At 39.4% G+C, this 23772-nt stretch overlaps 3 protein-coding genes across 11 annotated transcripts in view; 2 read left to right on the top strand and 1 right to left on the bottom strand.

Annotated features, from left to right (window-relative positions):
• The window catches only part of LOC105683743 (mitogen-activated protein kinase-binding protein 1), a 55487-nt gene extending 35923 nt beyond the window's left edge, over positions 1-19564 (top strand). For 4 of the 9 annotated variants that reach the window (XM_012396562.3, XM_048648853.1, XM_012396566.3 and 1 more), the window contains 23 exons: positions 3857-4079; positions 5691-5906; positions 6021-6203; positions 6412-6572; positions 6666-7002; positions 7103-7269; positions 7369-7696; positions 7778-7988; positions 8071-8320; positions 8431-8896; positions 9160-9228; positions 9594-9707; positions 9883-10058; positions 10139-10429; positions 10509-10659; positions 10757-10856; positions 14006-14140; positions 14370-14515; positions 14631-14838; positions 14930-15056; positions 15140-15336; positions 15519-15539; positions 16565-19564. In XM_012396562.3, coding sequence (XP_012251985.1) covers positions 3857-4079; positions 5691-5906; positions 6021-6203; positions 6412-6572; positions 6666-7002; positions 7103-7269; positions 7369-7696; positions 7778-7988; positions 8071-8320; positions 8431-8896; positions 9160-9228; positions 9594-9707; positions 9883-10058; positions 10139-10429; positions 10509-10659; positions 10757-10856; positions 14006-14140; positions 14370-14515; positions 14631-14838; positions 14930-15056; positions 15140-15336; positions 15519-15539; positions 16565-16938 — 4651 coding nt within the window. In that variant the 3' untranslated portion in view covers positions 16939-19564. Of the gene's footprint in view, positions 1-3856; positions 4080-5690; positions 5907-6020; positions 6204-6411; positions 6573-6665; positions 7003-7102; positions 7270-7368; positions 7697-7777; positions 7989-8070; positions 8321-8430; positions 8897-9159; positions 9229-9593; positions 9708-9882; positions 10059-10138; positions 10430-10508; positions 10660-10756; positions 13281-14005; positions 14141-14369; positions 14516-14630; positions 14839-14929; positions 15057-15139; positions 15337-15518; positions 15540-16564 lie in introns of all 9 variants that reach the window. The other 5 variants (XM_025746724.2, XM_025746723.2, XM_012396571.3 and 2 more) reach the window with 4 other exon arrangements.
• Positions 19565-19704: 140 nt separating this feature from the next.
• On the top strand, positions 19705-21369 carry LOC105683758 (arginine-hydroxylase NDUFAF5, mitochondrial). The gene is made up of 3 exons (XM_012396608.3): positions 19705-20583; positions 20696-20880; positions 20976-21369. Exons 1-3 carry the CDS (start codon positions 19943-19945, stop codon positions 21266-21268), a joined length of 1119 nt encoding a protein of 372 aa, XP_012252031.2. The 5' UTR covers positions 19705-19942; the 3' UTR covers positions 21269-21369.
• On the bottom strand, positions 21291-23456 carry LOC105683759 (threonine aspartase 1-like). Its single transcript, XM_012396609.3, has 8 exons — positions 23233-23456; positions 23007-23074; positions 22649-22920; positions 22377-22521; positions 22170-22286; positions 21913-22105; positions 21701-21852; positions 21291-21595 (listed from the first exon to the last, which is right to left on the bottom strand). Exons 1-8 carry the CDS (start codon positions 23270-23272, stop codon positions 21521-21523), a joined length of 1062 nt encoding a protein of 353 aa, XP_012252032.2. The 5' UTR covers positions 23273-23456; the 3' UTR covers positions 21291-21520.
• Between the last annotated feature and the right edge of the window lie 316 nt (positions 23457-23772).

The following is a 23772-nucleotide window of genomic DNA, read 5'->3' as shown; positions in this document are numbered from 1 at the left end:
TATACATATACATATACATATATGTATATCATCGATGCCGCGATCCAGAGATATACCGCTGCACATAACTGAGAAAAGTTCGCGCCTCACGAGCAGAGATCACAAAGATCACGCGCCCACCGCATCTGTTCCCCATCCGTAACCTGCGTTACGATATACATATACCGGCAAGAATACAACGAGAGAAAGTCGGGGCACGAAGCCCCCTGTAAGAATGAGAAAATGGAAAAAAACGAAACGGAAAAGGAAAAAGAAAAAAAAAATGTTACAACGGAAAGACCTTGCCTACGGTACAACGTATGAAATGCAAGCGCATAGCATCCAATGCCGCGCGTAGGATGCGGTCGTACGGTATCTCCTGCATACTACATATTTGTATGTACATATGTATAGAAACGCGTAGCGTGTACGGTGTAAATTATTTTCTCAATTCCAACCAGACGATCAATTTTTTTGAATCGATCCACGATCTCATTGGTCTCACGTCTTTTCTGCTATGCAGGGAAGATGTAAAAGCGTAATGAAAATCGTGTGAGAAAAAAAGGGAAAGGCGAAACATAAAAGCTCCGGCTTTGTCCGGTGAATGTGACTTATAGAGGTGTATCGGAAGAAGTTCAACGACTAGCGATGTATAATAAAAGTTTCTTGGTTGAGAGTACCTACTCACGATCGGCCTGTACCTACACACACACACACACACACACACACACACACACACACACACACCTGAACACGTACATTGGCAATGAATTGGCAATTATTATTCGCGGTTGACCCAGTAACCTTTTGCCGCTGGCTGTATGCTTTTCCGTACCAAACTCTCTGTAAACCACCATCTAGTATGCCGTACGTATATACATATATACTGTATACGATATATCGCCTATGTACCCACCTATTACCTACATAGATGTGGTACCAGATATTCGCAGGTCCAGGGCACCGGAATGTCCTGTACATTCGGATTGTATATTCGCCTCTCACTCTCTCTCTCTCCCTCCCTTTTCATAGTTTTGCTCGATTTTGTGCCCTTGTTCGCTTTATATTCTGCACGAGCTATACGGGTGTACGGATTTTATATGTATAATAAAGTACATACCTAGCGTCGCGGCGCGTAAGAGATATATTTTATACTACCAAGGAGGAGAGAGAGAGAGAGAGAGAGAGGTGGACGAGGTATGCGTGTAGATGCGAACCGACTTTTATGCATATAATTGCAGTTACAGCTGATGCATACGGTGAATATAATATAAATAGCGCTGGTACAGGTGTGCGATATATTTCGCTGCCTAGTTCGCTCGGCCTGGTTGTGCGCTAGTTTTCGCTAGGTCGGCAGAGTGTAGAGGAGGCAACATCGATGTCCGAACCTCTTTCCTTCGCCTCTTTCTACTTTATATAATATACATACATATATGTGAGCAGCGGGCCGCCTCCTTATTCGTGCCCGCAGAGGAGGCTGCCTCGTGGACCTCGTTTGTCCAAAGAAGAGCTTCCTTCGGCTCTTCCAAGCCGAAGGTATAGAAGGTACTTCAATAGCAAAAGAGGCCTTCGGGCGACGCGAGGCATTGAAAATTGAACGTGGATTCGCGGTCGATCGAGGATGTGGGTGGTGTACCGTATAGGTACGATACACGAGGAAGACCCTTCGTTGAAAAATTTGATTTTTCGGGGAGAAAAAGTCAGTTTTCTTCTTTTTTTCTCCGTTCTTCTTAATTTCGAATTTAACGTGTACGAAGATTAGGAGTTCGCCGGTTGAATTTTTATTCTTACGTCTACTGCAGGTATTGTAATATATCTATTCGTACGGGGGGAGGTCTTTGAACCGAACGTACTCCGTGCGGCTTTGAAAAGCGGACTTTATTCTTTGAAGATAAGGAGCGGTCGCTGTCTTTGGTAACTGAAAGTGAAGTAACCGGATGTACGTATACGTACAAAGTATCATGAGGACGTTCACCCGGAGTTATAAATCGGTAGCACTATACTCATTCATCGACGTATTATAAATTATCTCGAAATTTGATTACTCACCGATTGATATTCGGTTGTTTCTCTTCTTCGAATTTCAATCGAATCGATTGAAGGAATAATTTCATTTTTCGAATGGCGATTGAAAAATCTCAGAGATAACCGTAACATCGTCGAGCACACCGAACGCGATCGATTCCTAACGGATTCAATTCGATCTCTGGCATGGTAAAAGTTGTTGCCGTTCTCCGTTCTTTTTTCTCTCCTAATTTTTTTTTTTTTTTATCAGCCGTAACTTGAATAAATTTGGCTCCAACGAATCGGGTCACCGGGTATAAATTTTTGAAGGAAAAACCAAAAAATCAAAACAACGTCGATACAGTCGGTGTAATTTATATCGATCCTCGTCAATTTCCGGAACAGATTCAACGATTTTTTTCCCCCTATAATTTACTTGAAACGCGAATAAAAAAAATTACTTCAAAATTTACATGTATGACGAAATTATACCAGCTGCGCGGTGCACAATTTTTTAAACGCGATTCACCGGTACCATTGATCACGTACGCTTACCTACGAATATCGGTCGTAAATCTTTTACAATTACTTTCTCGTCCGCGGATGATTTTTTAATACGTTAAACGATTTATTGGTCGCAAAATTCTACCTACTCCTCATGCGGCGTACCAATTGTACGTACGTTACCTACGGTGTATACCCATACACGGCTTATTATATTACAGTATAACGTGCAAAGCCGCGCCTTTCGAACCAAATAGATCTCGAGATAATCTTATGGACCAATAAAGATTTCTACGCTCCCCAAGTCGAGGCTGCACCGCCGCTCAGAATTTTACCTCGACGATCTGTTGCGCAATTAATTTTACCAAAAAATATTCCGAATATTATACTGGAATTTTTGAAAAATAAACTTAACATTCGATCCGCACTTGAGATCGCGGTAGCTGATTTCGCCTCTTCAAATTCGAGCAAAATTTCGACGAGATATCGTAGAGGAAGTCTCGCGTGAAACGTGCGATTCGCTCGGGGTGTCTCCGGTGAGGATCGCGCGGTATCTATTGGCCTCATCCGCGCGTTTCTCATCCTCTATTTCTCTCTCGACGGAGAGAAGTACCGTGGTCGTTGTCCCGTGACTGCGAGAGGCCAGAGACTGGAGACCCGAGAGAAAGCAGGCGTGAACCAAACCGAGCAGAAAGAGGAATGAAATTACGGTCGAAATGCCGCCGGCCGATCGAGCCGATACAGCACTAGCGGCGGATGCCTCGTTTCTCCCGTGAACTTGAACTTACCGTCGTCGATACCGCGTTTCGACCGTCACCCCGCGGTATCCGTACCTCGCGAGTCCTTGGAGCGTTCCCAGACTCCAGAGGGGATCGGTATGACCGCGCAAAGGTGAATCCGGCGCACGCGGCACACTCGATAGGTACGCGGTACCTGCGACCAGATCATTGGACACCGAGTTATTCTGACCCAGAATGCAACGGATAGCGCAACATCCTCGATTTTACGATCCATAAGAAATTCAGCGGTGCAGCAATGCTCGCAATAACAACGATAATTACGACCTTATTAACAATGGAAATAATTGCGATGGATATATACCTGTACGTATCTTTGTTATTCTTCCCGTTCATATTGAAGACTCGAGCGAGGAGTTCGATTAATTCTGGCTTTTTGGCCGGCTTTCGAAAATAATTGACGTACTAAAAATACCCCGAGTAATGGTTGGCGTTTTGTCGTTTAAACGCGCGGCCTTCTAATTAGGGTCGGACGATTACCCCGACTCCGGATAGTAAGAGACGATCCCCCCCCTCCCGCCTCCCTTGCAACGCTTTTTATCTCTATCTCTCTCTCTCTCTCTCGGTTTCAGGTGCACGGTCGTATTGTTCAACCCGAGAAAAAATAGCCAGACTCACGTGCTGAACGGATGTCGAAAGACCGTCACGTCACTCGCTCTTTCGGGGGATGGAAAACTTTTGGCAACCGGCGAGTGCGGACACGTGCCCAACGTTCGGGTCTGGGATGTATCCGATCCACAGAACGCGGTGCAAATCGCCGAATTTCCCGGACACAAATACGGCATCAATTGTGTGGTGAGTAAACGATCCGCGCGATCCGCTTTTCGTTTCTTCCTTTCCTTGTTCTTTTTTTTTTTTGGTTTTTGGTTTTTAGTCGAAGACGGGAGAGCGAAGGTCTCGTACGACTGTAATATCGATTGGCGACAGATTAATTATTCGCTTGTGCGTGTGGGAATGGGAATTTTTCCTGTAATAGAAAGAAGCGCGTTCATCGAGCGCGGTACGGAGTACGGAGAGAAATATGAAAGGGAACTAAATAGTAACTATACAAATGCATCGAGATATTGAGCAACTGGATTCCCAGAGCCCCGATGCCCATCGGCGTATCAACAACTCATGTCGTTAGGACAGGTCGCTATACAGCGAGGCTACGCCGAACGCCTGATGATGATTACTGCAGTTATAACGCAGCCGTATCGCAAACGAATATCATATTTTATCTAAGACGTGGTATACGTATACATCGGACTTTCATTCCGTATGCACGTACATACCTACACTGAAATTTGTTTCATAACCCTGTCCAATATTACGTAGAATTATGTATTACTATTTTTTCAATTTCATCGTCAGTTTTCTATCGAACAAACGAACCAGTGCGAATAGCGCGAAATGTTGAGTTTAACTGCCCGATTTCTATCGGTGCGGCGGGTGACTTGAACGCGTGAGCAAGAGAGACCCCGCCCTGCGCGGCGTATAATGTATACGGGAGAAAAACCACGCTGCACCCAACGTCTTTACGGTGTAAATATACAGGCAGCATTTCGGTGTCACTCTTTGCGAATAGCGAACATGAATCAAAATTCACACTTTACGTAAAGCACGTATTATGGAAAATGTATGCTCGTTATGCGACTTACGCAATAAGAGTGTAGACCATCGATTGCCTCATAATTGTGTACCGGCCGAAGAGAAATAGTTTTTAGTGTTTCTTTGGTGAATTTAGATATTTTTGAAAGGGCGTAGGTCTTTCACGTAGTTTTTTGTAATAGCTACGAACTCCGTGTTTTATGAGTAATTTGTAATACGTATACATGCAGCACCGCGTTTAAACAATAACTCACTGCAGTATATAACCATAACGATATTATCATATAAGTAGAAGATACGGGCGCGTCGTGTCTTCGTATAAGGAAATTACTCAATATGCATAATGTTAACGGTGTTTCGCGTGGCTACACGAACTCTCCTACCTATATAGATATTTTGTTTTGTGCGTACCGTGGGTTAGCATTTGATTAATTTTTTCACGTACCAACGAAGGAACCGTTTAAATATACGCATTTTGTCACGTGGAGGCGTATCGCTGCAGGCTGGACGCGGGAAGAAAATAAAAATAAAATGAAATAAAACCTTCGCTCGAAGTTTAGGGCACCGAACAAAGACGTCGTATGCATTGACATGTCAGACACCGTTAACTTGGTACATATTCATTACTCGTGTCTGCAGTTGAAAAATCTACCGCACTCTTTCCAATGTTGACTGTTCTGGATGATGGAAAGCAGCTCTAGTCAACGAATTTACAACTAACGACGTGTATTTATTGAAATTATTGACAATTCATCGTATTTATCCCTCTAATTATATTTGTTGAATGAATGACGAAGTGAGAAATATTTGTTTCAGGCATTTTCACCAGGCAACAAATATGTCGTCTCGGTTGGTTCCCAACATGACATGATCGTCAACGTTTGGGATTGGAGAAACAACGTTAAAGTAGCTTCTAATAAAGTGTCGAGTAAAGTTAAGGCCGTATCCTTTGCTGAAAATGGCAACTACTTCGTCACCGTTGGTAACAGACACGTGAAATTTTGGTACTTGGAGTACTCGCGCAGTGCCAAGGTAACGAATTATCACCACACGATGCTGCGCCGAACACTAGGCAGCGAAAATGAAAATGACCTCGCTTCGAAAAGCTCTAATTGCGAAAATTAACAAAGTCCTTTTTTATTTCAGTACAAAGAACCCGTACCTTTAATGGGTAGATCTGCTATTCTCGGTGAGCAGAGGAATAACGATTTCGTCGACGTTGCCTGTGGCAGAGGAGAAATGGCCGATTCGACGTATGCTATTACAAAGACTGGACTCCTCTGTGAATTTAATAATCGAAGGCTCTTAGATAAATGGGTTGAATTAAGGGTAGGTTGGCAACGTCGTTTTCAATTCATACGCCTCACAAGTTCATAAATGATTTGAGCTTGACCCAGGCAATCCAATAACCACGTACCGCGAGTATCGTGGATCCTAATAGGCAGTTTTTTCTTGATTGAACGTCTGAATGAGGCGCATTGGCTTTCACGAGAGAACTAACAATCTAATTGGCGTTCTGTTCCTTTCATTTTTACAGACAATTAGTGCCAATTGCATGGCTGTTGGTGCCGAATACATTTTCATAGGCTGTGCCGAAGGCATCGTAAGGTGTTTTAGTCCCGTTTCTTTGGAATTCGTTACAACTTTACCTAGAACACATTACCTTGGAGTAGATGTTGCCCAAGGATTGACAATAAGGTAAATAATCGTTCGGACATGTGAGAAAAATTTCTAATGATATTCCAGCGTTTTGTTTTTCTGGTGTAATTTACGACCTTGTATCTATTACAGTCACATGTCTCAACATCCAGCAAGTGCGAAATATCCGGACACTATAGCTTTGGCTTTCGACGAATGCCACCACAAATTGACTTGTGTCTACAATGATCACAGTATTTATGTGTGGGATGTAAAAGATATCAGGAGAGTTGGAAAATCTCACTCATTTTTATATCATTCGGCGTGCATCTGGGGTGTTGAAATGTATCCTACTGGCTCAGATGCAGTCAGTGCAATGCCACCGGGCAGCTTCGTCACTTGTTCGAGTGACGACACAATTCGAGTATGGAATTTGGAAAGAGATTTACAATCTGACGACACTATGTATAGACGGAATATTTACAGCAACGTAAGTTTTATCAGGACACCTGGAGAGATCGAGAGATCGATAAATATTTGAAGAAAATTTATAGACGCTAATTCATCCGTAAATTAATCAATTCTCTCAGGAACTGCTGAAGGTGTTATACATCGATCCAGAGTTGACTTATCTGAAAGACCTAGATTTGGCTGCGGCAGGTTCTGCAGAAAAAAGTGACGCCTCCTATGATGGGCGAAACGGAGTGAGATCAATTCGGATCAGTCCTGATGGAAAACACCTTGCATCTGGCGACAGGTAGGCTGTACAAAATCGAATCGATCACTTCGTATGAGGAGATTAGGTACACTTCATATACTCAAATATAGCTAAAAATTTGGTTCGACTGGTTTTCAGATCCGGGAATATTCGGATTCACGAAATCTCTACCCTTGAGGAAGTTTGCCGTGTCGAGGCACATGACGCGGAGGTGCTTTGTCTGGAGTATTCTAGATATTCAAGATTTTCTAAAGAAGACACACCAAAATTATTAGCTAGTGCCTCCCGAGATCGACTGATTCATGTATTCAGCGTGGATCACGGATATAACTTTGTACAAACCCTCGATGATCATAGCTCATCGATAACTGCCGTCCGTTTTTTTAATCCAACGAATCAAACAAACCAGATCCAGATGGTCTCGTGTGGTGCGGATAAAAGTATTATTTTCAGGCAGCTTCAAGGAGTGAGTACCTAAAATAGATTTGTCAACCGTTCTTTAGAAATTTAATTCTTTTCAAATAATCTTATTTCAACCCCTTCATAGACACCAGGGGGTTCCCCACAGTTTGCCAGAGGTCATAATGCAGCTGGAAAAACAACGTTGTATGATATGGAAGTAGATTCGAGTCAAAAGCATGTTTTAACAGCCTGCCAAGACAGAAATATTCGGGTATATAATGTAGCTACTGCCAAACACAGTAAGACGTTCAAAGGATCTGCCGGGGAAGATGGATCTCTCATCAAAGTCGTGTTAGGTCAGCAGAAACATCGATTTCATTTTCATTTCTCTGGACATCCTCTGGACTGATACTCATAAATGAAGTTTCTTACTTGCAGATGCTTCAGGAATATACGTGGCTACTTCTTGTACTGATAAAACGCTGTGTGTTTATGACTACTACAGTGGCGAATGCATGGCTACGATGCTGGGCCATTCCGAACTGGTTACAGGGTTACGATTTAGTCCCGACTGTCGGCACTTGGTATCTGCCAGTGGAGATGGTTGTGTTTTTGTTTGGAAAGTTCCTCACGACATGGTTGTCACCATGCAAGCACGTCTTGCCCAACAGGCAATGCGAGCTGGAAAGTAAGTGATCAGAAGATTTCAAAGTTCTGACTCTCCGATTTCCACTACGTCTGGAAACTTCAATATAATTTATTTATTCATTCTTTTTTTGCGCTCATTCATGTTTCTAGAAGGCCGCCACTTGTCAATGGAGGTGGTGTAGCTGTACATTTGGACAATGAAACATTTGGTGCACCTCCCCCAGAATTTCTTGACCCCAATGCAAATCCAACACCACAAGGAACGAGCATTGATTATCGGTTCAGTGTTGGGCAGCTACCGCTTTGGGCGAAAAAGCAAATAACGACTGCCACTGCAACTGAGGAGGCATCACCTCTTGGTAGCGGAGTCAGGACGCTTGGAGTTGACTTACCAAAAGGAAGATGGGCACAGAGGGTACAACAAAGTGACGGCATCACTGTCAAGTCAGTTTACGACAGTGATCCGGTGATCCCATTCCCAGCTCCTCGGGTTGGTGGAGGTGTAGATTCTGATGGAGCCGGAGGCGGTGGAGGTTCTAAAGACAGTTCTATCGATAGTGGAACTGAAACCAAATGCAGCAGTGATTATCGACGAGATACTATAATCATCAAGAGGGTTAGTGTCCGAACTTTTAATCCTGATCCATGCTGCTTATTTTTACTAAGCTTTGGCATTCATATCCAAATTGTAATATCAGCCGCTAATGTTTTGTTGAATTTTTGTACGCTAGTGCTTGATAAAAACACTCGAATGTGACATGATTGTATAAATTAATGGTACGTCATGACATTGTCGATTTAAATATGTGCACTTACTTTTCATATCCGTTCTATTCATTACGTAGGGAAGATAACAAACATTTTAACACCACTTTTTAGGACGAGGACGAAAACGAGTTTCAACCATGCCCGGATAGTTACAGAGAATTGGCTGATGATTCAAAACAGGTACTAACTCATCGCAATAACACAATAATTTATTTCAGTCTCCAACATTTCAGTTATATTTATACGCAAGCGTTTTAGTTGGAATTGCTTGTAATATTTAACAGCGTGCATTTTGTTAATTATCAGAAAACTGTACCTCAAGCATTTGTCTCACGTAATGCTATATCACGCTTGCAGATTTAATGTTTGGTTCAACGTACACTTATTTTATGCACTTTGAACACGAACGACAATACTATGAAGTACCTTAAAGTGGTGAATGATTTTGTCCCTTACGTTACTGAGCTTCGTTTTGACTTGCACCATATTTGTTTTGGTGTCTGCATTTCATTGATCATTACAATTATTTCCAATCAATCACATAGGTGATGGGCGGTAACGTGACGATAACTAGAGGTAGCAATTTTTCGGAGTTGACTCGGCAATCGAGGAGCCGCCATCATACAGACGATAGCAGTCTTGGAAGTTTCAAATTTGAGGTATATCTCGTTCACCTGTTTTTTATACATATCTAAATTTCAGGCATGCAGGGAATTACGATTTCTGTAAAAACGTCGATCGCTAAAAGGGATTACTCCTTGTTAAATCACAGCTTTGCTAGGCACATGTATTCTCTATCTTCAAAACACTCAAAGAATTTTTGATGTTGGACAGGACCACGAAAGTACCGAGCATGATGGCGATGTCGAAGATTACTCAGAGGGCGAGAATGGTACGACCGGCTCTGAGAAATCCCACCACCATCATCCACTGATGTACTATCCACCGACTGAGGATATTGTATCCAATCAATTTACTGTAAATGCCATGGATGTTGAAGAACTTAGAAGGTCTGGAGTACAATCTTTATTGACAAATCATTAGAAACTTGACTTGTTTGGTAAATTAAAACAGAGTTATTTTCGTATAGATCTCAAAGGCGATTGAAAAAGCCGCGAGCTGGAGATGCTGCACGCAGTAATGAACTGACAGCGTCGGGTAGTCAAGATGACTCAGATTCTGAGGGAGGAGCCTCAACGCCAAGCGCTGAGCGTAACCCTCTTTCAATGCTTTCTGAAGCAAGCTCCGAAGGTTTTGATCAGCTGGCAAATCAGAGTCATCGGGAGAAATACCTAAAGAGTGCGTTCGAATCACTCAGTGGAGCCGAAGAACCAACGAATATTTCGAAAACGACCAGCATCAGTTCTAAATTTCATGGAAGGTAAGATGATACTTTTCTCGTGTATTTCTATGCTCTTTGCAGTCTGCGACGAATCTTCATTGAAACCTTTGTTTTCCAGAACAAATTCTACTGGGGAAAGTGGTTCCAGCAGAGCTAGAAATGTGGCTGTGATAAATGCAGCTAAGCATACCCGAGGTGATACAGATGCTACTAAGAAGCGAGAGGAACTCCAGAGGCGAATAGAGGAAACTAGAAGAAAATTACAAAGTGTAAGTAAAGTTGAATATAAAACTGGACTACAGAACCTTAAAAGTCCAGGTAGTAAATAGATCAGTAAAGGGTTTCGTATTTTTGACTCTCAAACAGGTTGGATATCGGTCATCTTTGAAATCAAGTCAGAGTATTTCCGACCTTAGCAGTCACATTCCTTCAGAGAAGCATCACCGACAAGGCAGATTAAATGCAGGTAATAGAATCGGACTGACAATTCAAAGCAACAGATTAATCAATACTAACAAACCTCCGCCAAATCCGAAACCTAAGTTCAACCCAAATCAACTTGCTAACAGAGTCCCACTTACTGGAAATGCTTCTTCAAAGTTTGAAACTCCACGTGAAAAAATTTTGCCTAAAAGCCAGACTACTGCTTGCATAAGTGAGAAAATAAAGCCTAAAACCAATCCTAAACGTCCGATAACATTAAGCTTGAAAAAAACTGAAAAGTATAAGCTGACCTTGAACAAGGCCAATCAATCATTACCAGAATCACCAGTTTGTGAGGAATTAAAAATTCTTAAAGAGCGGTGCAGGAAAAATGCAAACCGATTCGCTAGATTCGCGGCCAAGAGAAAATCATGTAGCTATTTTATTGGATTAGATGATAACGAAGCCGAACTTGAAAATATAACTAAATCTTTCGAGAGTTTACCAGCTATGAATGAACATGTTGAACATAAATTAGCCGAAATGTCGGGTAATGACGATGATGGAAATGGAAGTTTTAGCGATGATTCGTTAGAAGGCGATTTCAAAAACCCCCCTAGAAGATGCGTCAGCGATTATTTGATTTTCAACTACCCGGAACTTTCCGAGAATCAGAACTATCCAAACTATCAAAATTTATGTAAAAGGATCCTCACTCAATCGCAAGAAAGCATCTTGTCTGATGTATCAGTGGAATCATTCTCTAAGGGTAGTGCTGAAATTCTGGACTATAATTTTGAGCATGAAAGACATTCCAGTGCTAGTTTTTTTCTCTCACGACGTAAGATGCAGGCATGCAGAAGCCAAGAGAGCATTTTAACGGATGAATCTGATTATCAGATGTTTCCACTGAGAGAAACCACAGACCATAGAAGCACAGAAAGTGTTTTAACTGATGATTCAGACTCATTGGTTAAATCTGCACCGTTGGAAGTTTTGTTCGACTCTCATTATAAACGAAAACGTCAAAATTCTGAAACCTATAATGATCATTCTACAAACATTGGCAAATCCAAGAGTAAGAATACTCCAAATGACTGCGATGAGCCTAATCAACTTCGAGCGGTATTTAGATCTAAATCTTTACAAGATACAAGAATAAATGCTGTGAAACCGATGATAAATAACTATCTAGAAAGTGATGGGGCTCAGCAAAAGACATCCATTTATTACGATTATTATTTGGAGGATGACATTAAAGGATCTACCAAGGCAGAGAACTCACGCGATAGTGATACAAAATCAAAGAATAACTCTGCGAAATTGCTAAGTGAGCCGAAATCATTGCTTATGTTGAATGACTTTGTCGCTCACAAACCACCAAAGCCTAAACGCAATTCAGCGAGGACCCAAAGTATGCGAAACAGGGCAAGACCGGCTTGGAATAAATATAACATGGACACATCACAGTCCCAATACTCGGAATGTTTGAAGAATTATCATTGCACCGAATACTCTCACAATACAGAAGCCTTAAGCAGTTCAGACCATGTTATGACGCAAGATGCCCCAAGTTCTTCTATAAAATCGGACGATACAGAGAGCGATAGAAGGAGACACAGATCTGAAGATAACTTGAAAAAATTTGAAAAGTTCGTACGATGTTCAAATTATTCATCGCCTTCCAACGATAGTCAAATGGATAAAACGAAATATCTCAGTTTACCCATGAAACAGGAGAAACAACGTGCATACTTTGAATCTGGATCTGGCTATGATGCAAAGTCAAACTTTAAAACCGAAAATTACAAAAATACTGAGAGTGAGGATTTAGCAACTGACAATAAATTAGAACCTGTAGGCCATAACTCAGGTCAAGAAGATGAACACCATAAACATTTTGTGAGTCAAATTCCAACAAAAGATACGCCTGAACAATATGATTCTTTAGAACCAAATATGGATCCGTCCCATGACTTCCAATCATCAGAAAATGCGAAATCTATTTCGACCGCACAAAGTGAAAGCAAACATATCCTCATGGGAGACAAAAATGTGGATATTAGAATAAGTAGAGCCATTGAAGGAACTGTAAAACTACTTTCGAAAGAATTCGAAAATCTAGTACGTAGAGAAACATACTTTGCTCAAACTAAGGATTTTAAGCAAGTCCGTAGTCAAGATACAAATGAAAACTTTGCCAAGTTAGAAGCAGAGCGCGACACCAAATGTTGGATGTTCAAACGCGAACTCCGCGGCCAGTCAGGGGAAGACAGCGATTGTGCAGACATATCCACTGTGGACAAATCGGTGTTGGAGAGTGGATCATCAACATCAGCATCAAGTTGCACAAACTCCCCAAAAAGACTGTGGCCTCCGGCGTCGCACTGCCAAAGTCATGCCAAATGGACAAAGAAATTGCCAACAATCAACCAAGCAATACTCCCATCGAAACAACATTACACAGGTACCTCAGAGTATCATCTAGTGTGCTGGATACTGAATTTACTCAATTTATGATACGTTTTTTCTTGAGTCATATTATCCGGCCCACTTCTTGAATCACACTCTTGGCGGGTGCCTATTGTTATATTCTGATGCAAGAATATTATTTTGGTTTTCATCGATGTTGCTAATGACGTATTGATTTATTTCGAAGATGCATATTGCAGTAATAAAACAAGTTCAGCCAATGCCACTTCATTAGTGGCTTGTTCTAAATGAATTTTTTGTTATCTAATTTACATAGAGGCAGCAGTTACTTTTCAGTTTGGATGTTATTTGAGTTTTTTTCAACGAGATTATTTTCCTTGTTCAAATTTCTTTTCATAAGCAATGCGAATTAATTTTATCTTCGCATGTAGCGCAGTTGATGGCATGTCTTTGACACACTCCACCTTGAATATTCCCACTCCATATATACTTATAAGAAATCACTATCAGCTGTTATTATGGAATCGCAGTGTATATTTCAACCATATTTTACTCTTTGAAAAAACACCCATGTACGAATAATCGAAAAAGTTTATAGCTGCGGTTGCATACAGCTTTTGATATTTTATTTTATATAGTTTGATATGTTTTGTGCTGCTTGGGATGTACGCAATGCACACAAGCAAATCAATGACAATCTTGTGACACCTGCATTATGTGAAAGGTAGTTTAGTGCATGTGTGTGTGTGTTGTCAACAGTTGGCAGTAGTGGGGGGCGACTGTCGTCAAAAGTTGTTGACAGCGAGGAAGAGGGAGGTGGTATGCGACGTGCCTGCTCTTTGAGCGACCTTTCCGTCAGCCCACCGAACCGGTTACTGCATGGCCCGATAAAAGGTACTTTATTGTCACCAGACAAAACATTTTTGTAAAAAAAATGATTTGTTATTTTTCACCAATATTTTTCCTACTTCTTGTGCTTTTTATATAATAGCTCACCACGTGCATTTTCAATGTCTCATATTTCCAAATAATATTCATAGATTATGATTTACAAATGAAATTGAGCGGTAGTATTTGTTGTCGGACTGCTGGGGTAATGATTTTCATAAATGGTGACTAACAGTTTCAGGTAAGCTGAGCACCAAAAATGGAAGCAACTCTTCCAGAGGAACAGGTAGCGGGGGCAATGGAGGTCAGTCGAGGCACACAATGGGGAAAGGCTATGCAAATCACATGACTCGCAGCAGCAGCGTGGGTGTATTGAATCAGGTGATCTTTAGTTTCCATGATATATTATGCACTTTACACTGAAAAAATCTGAAGCAGAAGTCCACCATCGAAGATTGAAACGTGGATTGTAGCTTTTAATCACAATTTTTTCTAGCAAAGTGATTCTGAATCAGACGTGGGTATCTCTAGCGGTAGTCGAGGTTGGAATAGCCAAAGTAGTGGAAGCAGGATAAGCGGACTGATGAGACCAACGATAAGTTCTCAAAACAAAGCAAATCATCAAATGAAATCTGCATCCTCCACAGGAAATGGTCTTCCGTCAGTACTGCGGAGGCGTGGTATGCAGGGAGCTTATTCTAGTGGTCAGTATAAATTCATACAAGTCCCAAAACAGTTCTAGACTCACAGCTGTTATAATTCGATACATTGGTATTCTTATTTCATGCGTTACAGTTAATCTAAGTCAAGTAGGAAACCATGAAGACTCCAGCTCGGAAGATACATCCTCGAATGGAAATTCAGGAAAACCAGCCCTACCTCCCCGACCAAGAAGTATTAGTATTGACCACTCGTCAGCTAGGTATGCTAAACTCATAGGAATTATATCGAAACATTATTTAGTCCACTCAGTGTATAATGTACACTCTTATTTCAATGCTTCAGCTTAAGTGTGCCAACTGCTATGGTCAGAAGATCAGGATCAACGACGACTGTTACTAATGGCAGGGGAGGAGCCAACGGATCGCTAGGGCAAGGAGGAAATAGATTAGCATCCGCAAATCGTAACCAACTTGAACCAAGTCCTCATGAGCTCCCAGTCAAAGACACTGATCAGGCCATTGACATCGCCAGTGCCGAACGTAAGTTTATTCAACTAGGCATTAAATATTGAGATAAAAATTTTATATGTCAGAACCAAATCGTTCCCAGATTTCATGGCAATCTGAAAAAAGCTTTATTCCAAGAACGGGAATTGCGTATTTGAAACAGAAACTACATCGCTACTAATATGACTTCTAATGTGACATTTGTGCTCCCACAGTAGTCATGGATAACAGTTTAGGTAATCTAAAGCCGCCTATTGAGAATGCCGTCCCGTGAAATTAATAAACCTTGAATTGAGTAAATAAAAAATTTGTAAGTGATCATGCTATAGTCGAAACAAATTCATCCCTCAAGCACTAGTCAGATTCAAGAAATCAGACTGGAATCTAGATATTCACGCTGATAGCTGTACATAAATGCTGAACGTTTCAATGTTTCTGATATAGACTTGACATGCCTTGATATCAAGACCGCCCCTATTTATGTCCTCATTTGTAATATTCTGATTTTGGCAAACTATGAATCAATCCGTTGAAGACGTAATACGATTTCTGTTTGTTCAAGGAAAATTTATTTCAAGATTTATAAAATTCAGTTTTAAGTGGTTATTGAACAAACTAATATTCAATTACAGCTAATTGTACAGCGTCGGTGTTTCACTCGATCACGGTAGCAGGAATCATGTTAGCAATGTTCACTGTTATTGTTTTCACGAATACATTGAATTTTAGAACGAAATTACATGCATTTTTACATTAGGCAACGTGTCATAACTCGAAAGTACTCGATGATGTTAGTAAGTTCCATCAAACATTCGAATTTTTATCCTAGCTTTAGCATAATTAATGAAAATAGCATGATCTCATACGGATTTTAGACTATAATTATATGCATGTAAATCTGCACATTAAGTTTTAGCATTTTCATCACATAGGCTATGGAAATTCATTGTATGATAATGTACATACATAAATCTTTTAAAAGATAGTTGACTTTATTTGCAATTCACTATGTGTTCATTATACATGTTCACTTGAATACAGGTGATTTGATTAACGGCTCTGGCCATGTAAATAATTGCTGTTTTGGCTGAATACTTCAAGTTTTTATCAAGTGTTTATGCTTGTTAACGTTTCCAAAATAGTTTTTTCAGATTCAGGTCATACCAATGAATTTTTGTTGTGATTATAAAGACATGAATATTTTTTTTTTTATAATTTTGACAATGACCCAAAAAAGTTATTGCATATTTTCCATGCACAGTGTCGACCCAGTTGTGCCACACGATTGCGGATGAGTTGACGAGAACAGCTGACAATGTGGTTCAACTTTATAAACGGCTTACACTTGATAATTCCGGGGACCCGACAGCCACAGCACTTGACAGAGACACGATGCTGCGTGGTCTGGAAGCATCCGTCAAGGAGGCTATGCATACTCTAAGGCTCGTAGCCGCCAGTGGTGCTAATCATAATAATGATGGAGGCAATACCACAAATGAAGCAACAGCTAAGTTCGAAGAACTTATTGCTGGACAGGATCAAGGCAAGTTTGTGAACATGATGCAGCAATACTCCGAACTGCTTCTAAACCTTATGCAACAAAGAATGGGTGGAGCTCAAACAAACCATACATAATTTCATTTCTAAAACAAATAAGACTACGCTGTGGTTGGAAATAGAAAGAAACTCCGAGAGTGATTTTACTACCGAGCTGTTCTGTGTAGGTTTTGAATGAGTGTAAATCATGGTTTATACATAATATGTGTCAATTGTAACGTATTTGAAATGTTAGGTTGTTGAAATTTTCTAACCATATCCAAAAAGACAATTTAGAATTGTAATTGTGAACAGAGATATTGTGCGTTAGCATTATAAGCGTTACTTCAGTGTCATTCTGTGAATCGGTCATCGATTAATGCCCTTTAAGTTCTCTCCATTACTACGGAAACATTGGCAATGTATTAAAATCAATCACTCGCATCTACCTTATGACGAGATATTTGAAAGTCACAACGAATTCGAGATATCGATGGAGTTCAAACGGCTCGTACATTAGTAATAATGATATTTTGAATCTTTATGTGTTTTAATTGAACATTGAGAGGTCTTATACATGTCTAGATAGAAGAAATGCAACAAAAAATTCACATCTGAATCGCTATTAACGGTACGCAAAAAAACAATGGACAAACATAATCTAATTATTGTCTGTAGTGATCAGATAAAAAATAAATATTTTATTGGTGCAATTGAATTTTTTGGATTGCACAAAAGATCAAATACATATGTTAACATTACTGTTCCAATTCAAGGCCATAGGCCGTAAAATGCCAATTAATAAAGACTCGTAACTTATGCTAATATCCAGCGAATTGATTATTTAAATATTATACGATAATGTAATACTAGCAAAGGGGTTTTTATTACTAATCAAGAGGCTTACATCCAAAAAGCTCTGCTTCTCTGAATATTTGCAGAAAAATTGTGCAGCTACAACGTGAAATATAACTTTCTTCCCAGCTCTATTATCGACGTATTATTAAACTTTCTTTTTCACAAAGACATTTTGCCAGTAGACAGAAATAATGGGGAACTAATTGTACGTTAAACAAACCATAAATGTGCCGAGTCGATTTGTTTGTTAGCCTGCGCAAATATTTGATGGGTTTACACGACAAGTATTTGAAACATCGAAAAGCTCTCATTCTTAATAGGCATAACTGGATTATTTTCTGACTCGACTTATTCCATAAGTTATACTATTCCGAGTAAATATTGATGTTTCATTTACTCTTCAAATAACGATTTTCTGTGTCTAGTCTTGAATTGTTTTTTTCTTCATCACCGAATGTGTATTATATTTGCGCAGGTCCACAAATTATTTTGCTATGCATTAGTGACAGTGTATTTTTATCGTAGTAGTGAATACATTCAGATATTTTTCCATGAACACATGTAAATTTTAGGAAAAGGTATTCTTGCAACTCCCTAGTTCAGTATAATCATGTTTCAATTTTAACAATTGTGCTCAATTAACGAATAGACGATAGAAAATGAAAATCGAACTACCAGCCGATTTTGATTGAAAGGAATTGTGTGAATTTCAGTATGGAATTGAAACATTGAAAAATGTGTATTATTAACACTTTTTAATAGTTTTTGCTACCCTAGGCCTATCTTTTCATACACTATTCCTTCTTTATTTATTGTAAAGTCGCTCATATAGTGTGACAAATACAACCGTGCCATTTAGATTAGATTTAGATCAGAGTATCATATTCAGATATGTTCAATCTCTACCATAACGCAACTTGACTAGAAAATGGTTCGACATTTCTACGCTACAAGACAAGATGCTATTTCTTGTGATACATTACTATGGCAGAAGATTTATCGAATCACTTTCTACCTCAATTGAATTATATTTAAATCTTAGGAACCATAGTAACTTATAGTATACAATTAGTCTTGCTACTAATTCATCTCTCCGTTCTAGAAAACTGTTCTATTCTGTTCTTGGAGTCTTGAATGATATAAACTCGTCCCAAGTGCTTCTCAATATTGAGGAGTACGTAGTTGATAATGTAAATAAATTTGTGTCACAATAGATGCTTCTATGCCAGATTGTCAATTCTATTAGTTAACTATGTTCCATCTTTTGACGATTTTTAGAAGTGGTTGAGATGTCAAAACGCAAGAACTACTCATACGTCAGTATTTGAACTTATTTTTTTTTTTTTAATAATACACATTTACCACCCTACAATTTGGTTTTAATAATTTTATGTAAGCCACGCTATTATGCACGGTGGATAAAGAAATATGTTACCGAGCAGTTTAAATTTCGAAAATTTTTAATTATCGAATCTCATTAAACGTATGCATTCACCAATATCGAGGCAACGTTTATGGTCATACCAATATTGTGGTACGATACATAACGTATAACATATAATCACATTAACTATTTAAAACGTGAACATTGAACAGCTTTGGAGCATTTGAACGGCTTTGTACATTATTATGAATGTTGTATTAAGCTTTAGTATCAAACATTAATATTTGTCATTTTATTTGTATATATTTATTTGCGCTCTTTCGAACGTAGGCACTTTGACTTTATAACATACATATAAACCTGCAGGTGTATTGTATACGAACGTATTACTTTTATTAGTGTACCGTTTTGTATATTATGTTAATAATTAATATATGTTAGTTACATTGTACGACAATTTCTATAAAACCTCTTGAATATAAATATGTTCCTGTGCCTTCTCAAACCTGTTCATACTACACTTCCACAGCATCAAGGTTTCTACAGTCAACGCCCCTCAAGAAGTGTAGTCGTGAGTGTAGATATTGTAGAATAGTGTTGCATATGCAATAGCGTTCATGTGAACAATTACTAGTTTAGATCATTTTAATTTGCAGATCAGGGATTCCTGAGCTCAAAATAAAGCAGAAATTGAAAAACATTCGATGATAGGGTTGCATAGACCCCCAGAGTCTTCGATGGTCAGCGTGTTGCCTGATGGCAGGCAATCAGTCGCATATTTTCAAATCGCCTGTCGTGAGCAACCCATTCTGTCAGATCGCTGTCAGTACACGCAAGTAGCCGAATGTTGTCTGAAGTGGTATGCTTAGCCTCATGTCAATAATGAAAATGTCTTTGATTAGCCGTAACTGCTTAAAGTACGACTTGTATAAACTAGGAGACTGTATAATAAATAATAGAGGTAAAGTTATGTCATCTGACGTTCGGAAATTGAGCAATTCACGGGTAACCTATGCATTGCCACCCCACAGTGTTATGAATGTTTTCAATCGGGACCATAAACTATTACAAAAAGAACGAGCAGCCCGTGCTGAAGACGTTGAGTTATATGACTACATAAAAGAAGAGGTTGGTTACAGATTATCCGACAGAATCTTTGACGTCAAACGAAGATTTAAAAGAGCCTTGGATTTAGGTTGCGGTCGAGGCTATATATCCAAACATGTCATAAGTGAGAGCGTCGAGGAGTTAATATTAGCTGACATAAGTCCGACGTTTTTAAGCCAAGCGCAAACCAACGAGGGGATCAAGGTAGAAAGAAGAGTTATCGATGAGGAGAATCTTCCATTCGAGCCCAATAGCTTAGATCTAGTCATCAGTTGCCTTAGCCTTCATTGGGTTAATGATCTCCCAGGATGCTTTGGACAGATTATACAGAGCTTGAGAAATGATGGTGTATTTATGGCTGCCATATTTGGTGGTGACACGCTTTATGAACTAAGGTATCTCTCCGTTATAAAGTCATGGATACAGTCATTCTTTATGAATGAATGTCATACTGTAACTGCGATGAAAATTAACAACAATAATTTAAGCATTGTAAATTATTTATAGATCATCGTTGCAGTTGGCAGAAATCGAAAGGGATGGTGGTATATCACCTCACATTTCACCCTTCACCGATATCAGAGACGTGGGCAGTTTATTGAACAGAGCAGGATTTACCATGCTCACAATTGACACAGATGAAATAGTTGTTGGCTATCCTACCATGTTTGAGTTAATGTGGGATTTAAAAGGTATACATGTGTTGTAAATCAACAGTACTATGAAACATGAAAGCACTTTCATCCTTTGAAAAAAAGCACAAGTGACAATTATATATTTCAATCAGGAATGGGTGAAAGTAATGCAGCAAGAAATCGTAAACTTCATCTCAAGAGAGACACAGCAATAGCAGCAGCTGCGATCTATGAAGAATTGTATGGTAAAACGAATGAAAAAGATGAATCAAAGTATGTACCAGCCACTTTTCAAGTAATCTATTTGCTTGGATGGAAACCTGACGCCTCTCAACCAAAACCACTGAAAAGAGGTACAGGCGAAGTTTCTCTGAAAGATTTGCATCGTCTCGATCAAATTATCAAAGAGAAAAAGAAAGTCAAGCTTACCGACGAAGATAAATAAATTACCAATACACACGTAGGTATTCTATCGAACTAATTCTATTTATCATACATAGGAATGTATATAATGTAAAAAAGGAATAAAAATTCTATAATTCACAACTGGTAGTGTATCTCGTTATGAGAAAAAAACCCAAGAGTGTCTTAGACTGCAAAGCCATTTCATCATCTCCTGATTGGTAGCTTTTTTCACTGACTGATGAACGTTCAGAGAATTTATTCAGAGAACGATCGTATCACAAATTTTAGACATTCATATCCTGAAACCGATTCCTTCCACAACCGCTTTTCTGCCTACTTCTGGTGTTGTCAATACTGACCTACGACTCTGAAATCAAGGAACAAAAAAAATTACCCATCCTCGATTCTTCTTAATTAGGAATTCTGTATCTTCTCAATCAACAACCAATACACATACACCTTTAATACACACCTTTGATTTTGCTTCCTTGGTGCTCATGTACCCTATAATCATTGATTCTGTGGTGTGACTCCAGAGGAGATCCCCACTGCCTTCCTGAGGAGAATATTTAATGGCGATAGCCCCGCCAAGTTTTGGGCCCGAAAATGTCAAGAATGGTGACTCTGGAATGGAAAAAATATCTTTTTACTCAAAGATATCAAACTCCATTTGAATTTGCTAACCTATAAAATCAGTCTTCATTATGCTGTGGAGAGCTGTAGTAGGACAGTTGGAACTTGATATGCCCTCAGCAATGGAGCGAGCTAAAGTTGTAGATATCAAATGTTCTCCACATCCGGATGTACTTGTTGCCACAGAACAATCAGGATAAACCTTTCCGTTACGTGCCCATACTCCACAACCCCAGACTGCAGCCTGATACAATTCTGAGTCTCAGAGAAGCTCTAATTAATTTATTATTTTTCTCAAATTTAATTACCTGCCCAACTCTGCCTGGATGCTTCAGTATAATGCCACCACTAGAGCAAGCAGACGCAACATTTCCCGCAGCATCCACACATATGGCACCAATTGTATCCATTTTTGTAGAGATTTGCTACAGAAAAGTTGAGTTTGAAGGCATCTAAATTTTGTCTATATGGCTTAGACACTGTTTGGTAATCATGGTAAATTTATTGTGCCTTACCCTGTGTATATTTTCAGCATTCAAGACCTTTCGCTTGTAGTATTTATAAATCTTCAAAGCCTTGACAGAGATTAATTCTGCAGCTGGGACAGCTTCCAAGCCTCTTTCCTTTCCCCAAATGAGAGCTCCATCTCCAACTAAGAAACTATAACACGACTACTATACATAATAATTCGAAATAATGAGCATCACAGAACTTCATGAATCAAGTGCTGCTTCATACAAATTGCATGAGGTGAAATCTTCACTTAATGTTGGTATATTTTTTCAACCTGGGAAGAACTCTGCCAAAAGAGATGTTGTTGGATTGTTGGTTGCACAGAAGCTTTGCAGTTGCTATTGGATTTTTCAAACATCCCACAGCCCCGACTGCACCAAACTGCAGTGTTAGGCCATTCATTACACTGGCATCACACTCGACCTTTCCATCAAACGTGAGATTTGAGCCATATCCAGCATTTGTTAATGGTGAATCCTCCAGTATGATGGTAGCTTCAACTACAGCATCCAAAACATTCCCTCCAGCTTTCAGAATACCGGTTGCCTATCATTTGTTATCATATGTATCAGGCAAGTTAAAATTTTTGGACGTGTGTGAGATCATGTATAATTTTCTTGTAAAAATTGTACCTTTCTGCATGCAAGACCACATAGTTTTTGGTATTTTTGTTTCAAGATAAGCGAATGTTTCCCAGCACCTGGAAGGTGATGATGAATTCAAAAAAATGATTAAAGTTATAAAGTAACCTAAAAATTTGTTTAGTAGCGTCGGTTTGTATGGTTTTCATCACCACGAAGAAATACAGTGACCGTCACGTATGTTAATTTTAAATATCATCTCTAAAATAACACTTACCTACGTGTACCGCAACTAAACCGTTAACAGGGCTATCCATGTCCAAATGGATTTTATTCGTGTCAAATTCAAATAGCCATCACGATCCTTGAATCTTCACGATCATTGAATATATCCAATCCCAAGAAATGATTGTTGACGTCGAGACCAAATTGTAAAGGGTGCAATGTCATAACAATACAGGTAATAGAATCCACGGTCGGAATTGGGTCGTTAGATTAAAAAATAAAGTACTATTATGAATGAAAACTTTTGAATATTCCAAAAATGGTAGAATAGCATTCGAAATTCAAAGATAATAAATTATGCACCGGCGAGGCAATCATACGGGTGCCGAGGACCACGAGGACAGCAGACGGAATTATATGAGCATATGGGAACTAATAAAAACTTTTATTGAAATTACTCTGAGACCTTAGGTTAAAAATATTAAAAATTTCATTACAACATTACACAGAACCAGTTATCACACGCACACGTCATTAGAAAGCCTTGCGAGCCTAAGATTATGAATGAGGAATTCTCCATTATTGTACATGA

This window comes from Athalia rosae, chromosome 1 (assembly GCF_917208135.1).
Source record: "Athalia rosae chromosome 1, iyAthRosa1.1, whole genome shotgun sequence".
NCBI lineage: Eukaryota > Metazoa > Arthropoda > Insecta > Hymenoptera > Athaliidae > Athalia > Athalia rosae.
Note: the sequence above shows the minus strand (reverse complement) of the source record. Positions and strands in the feature narration are given on the sequence as shown.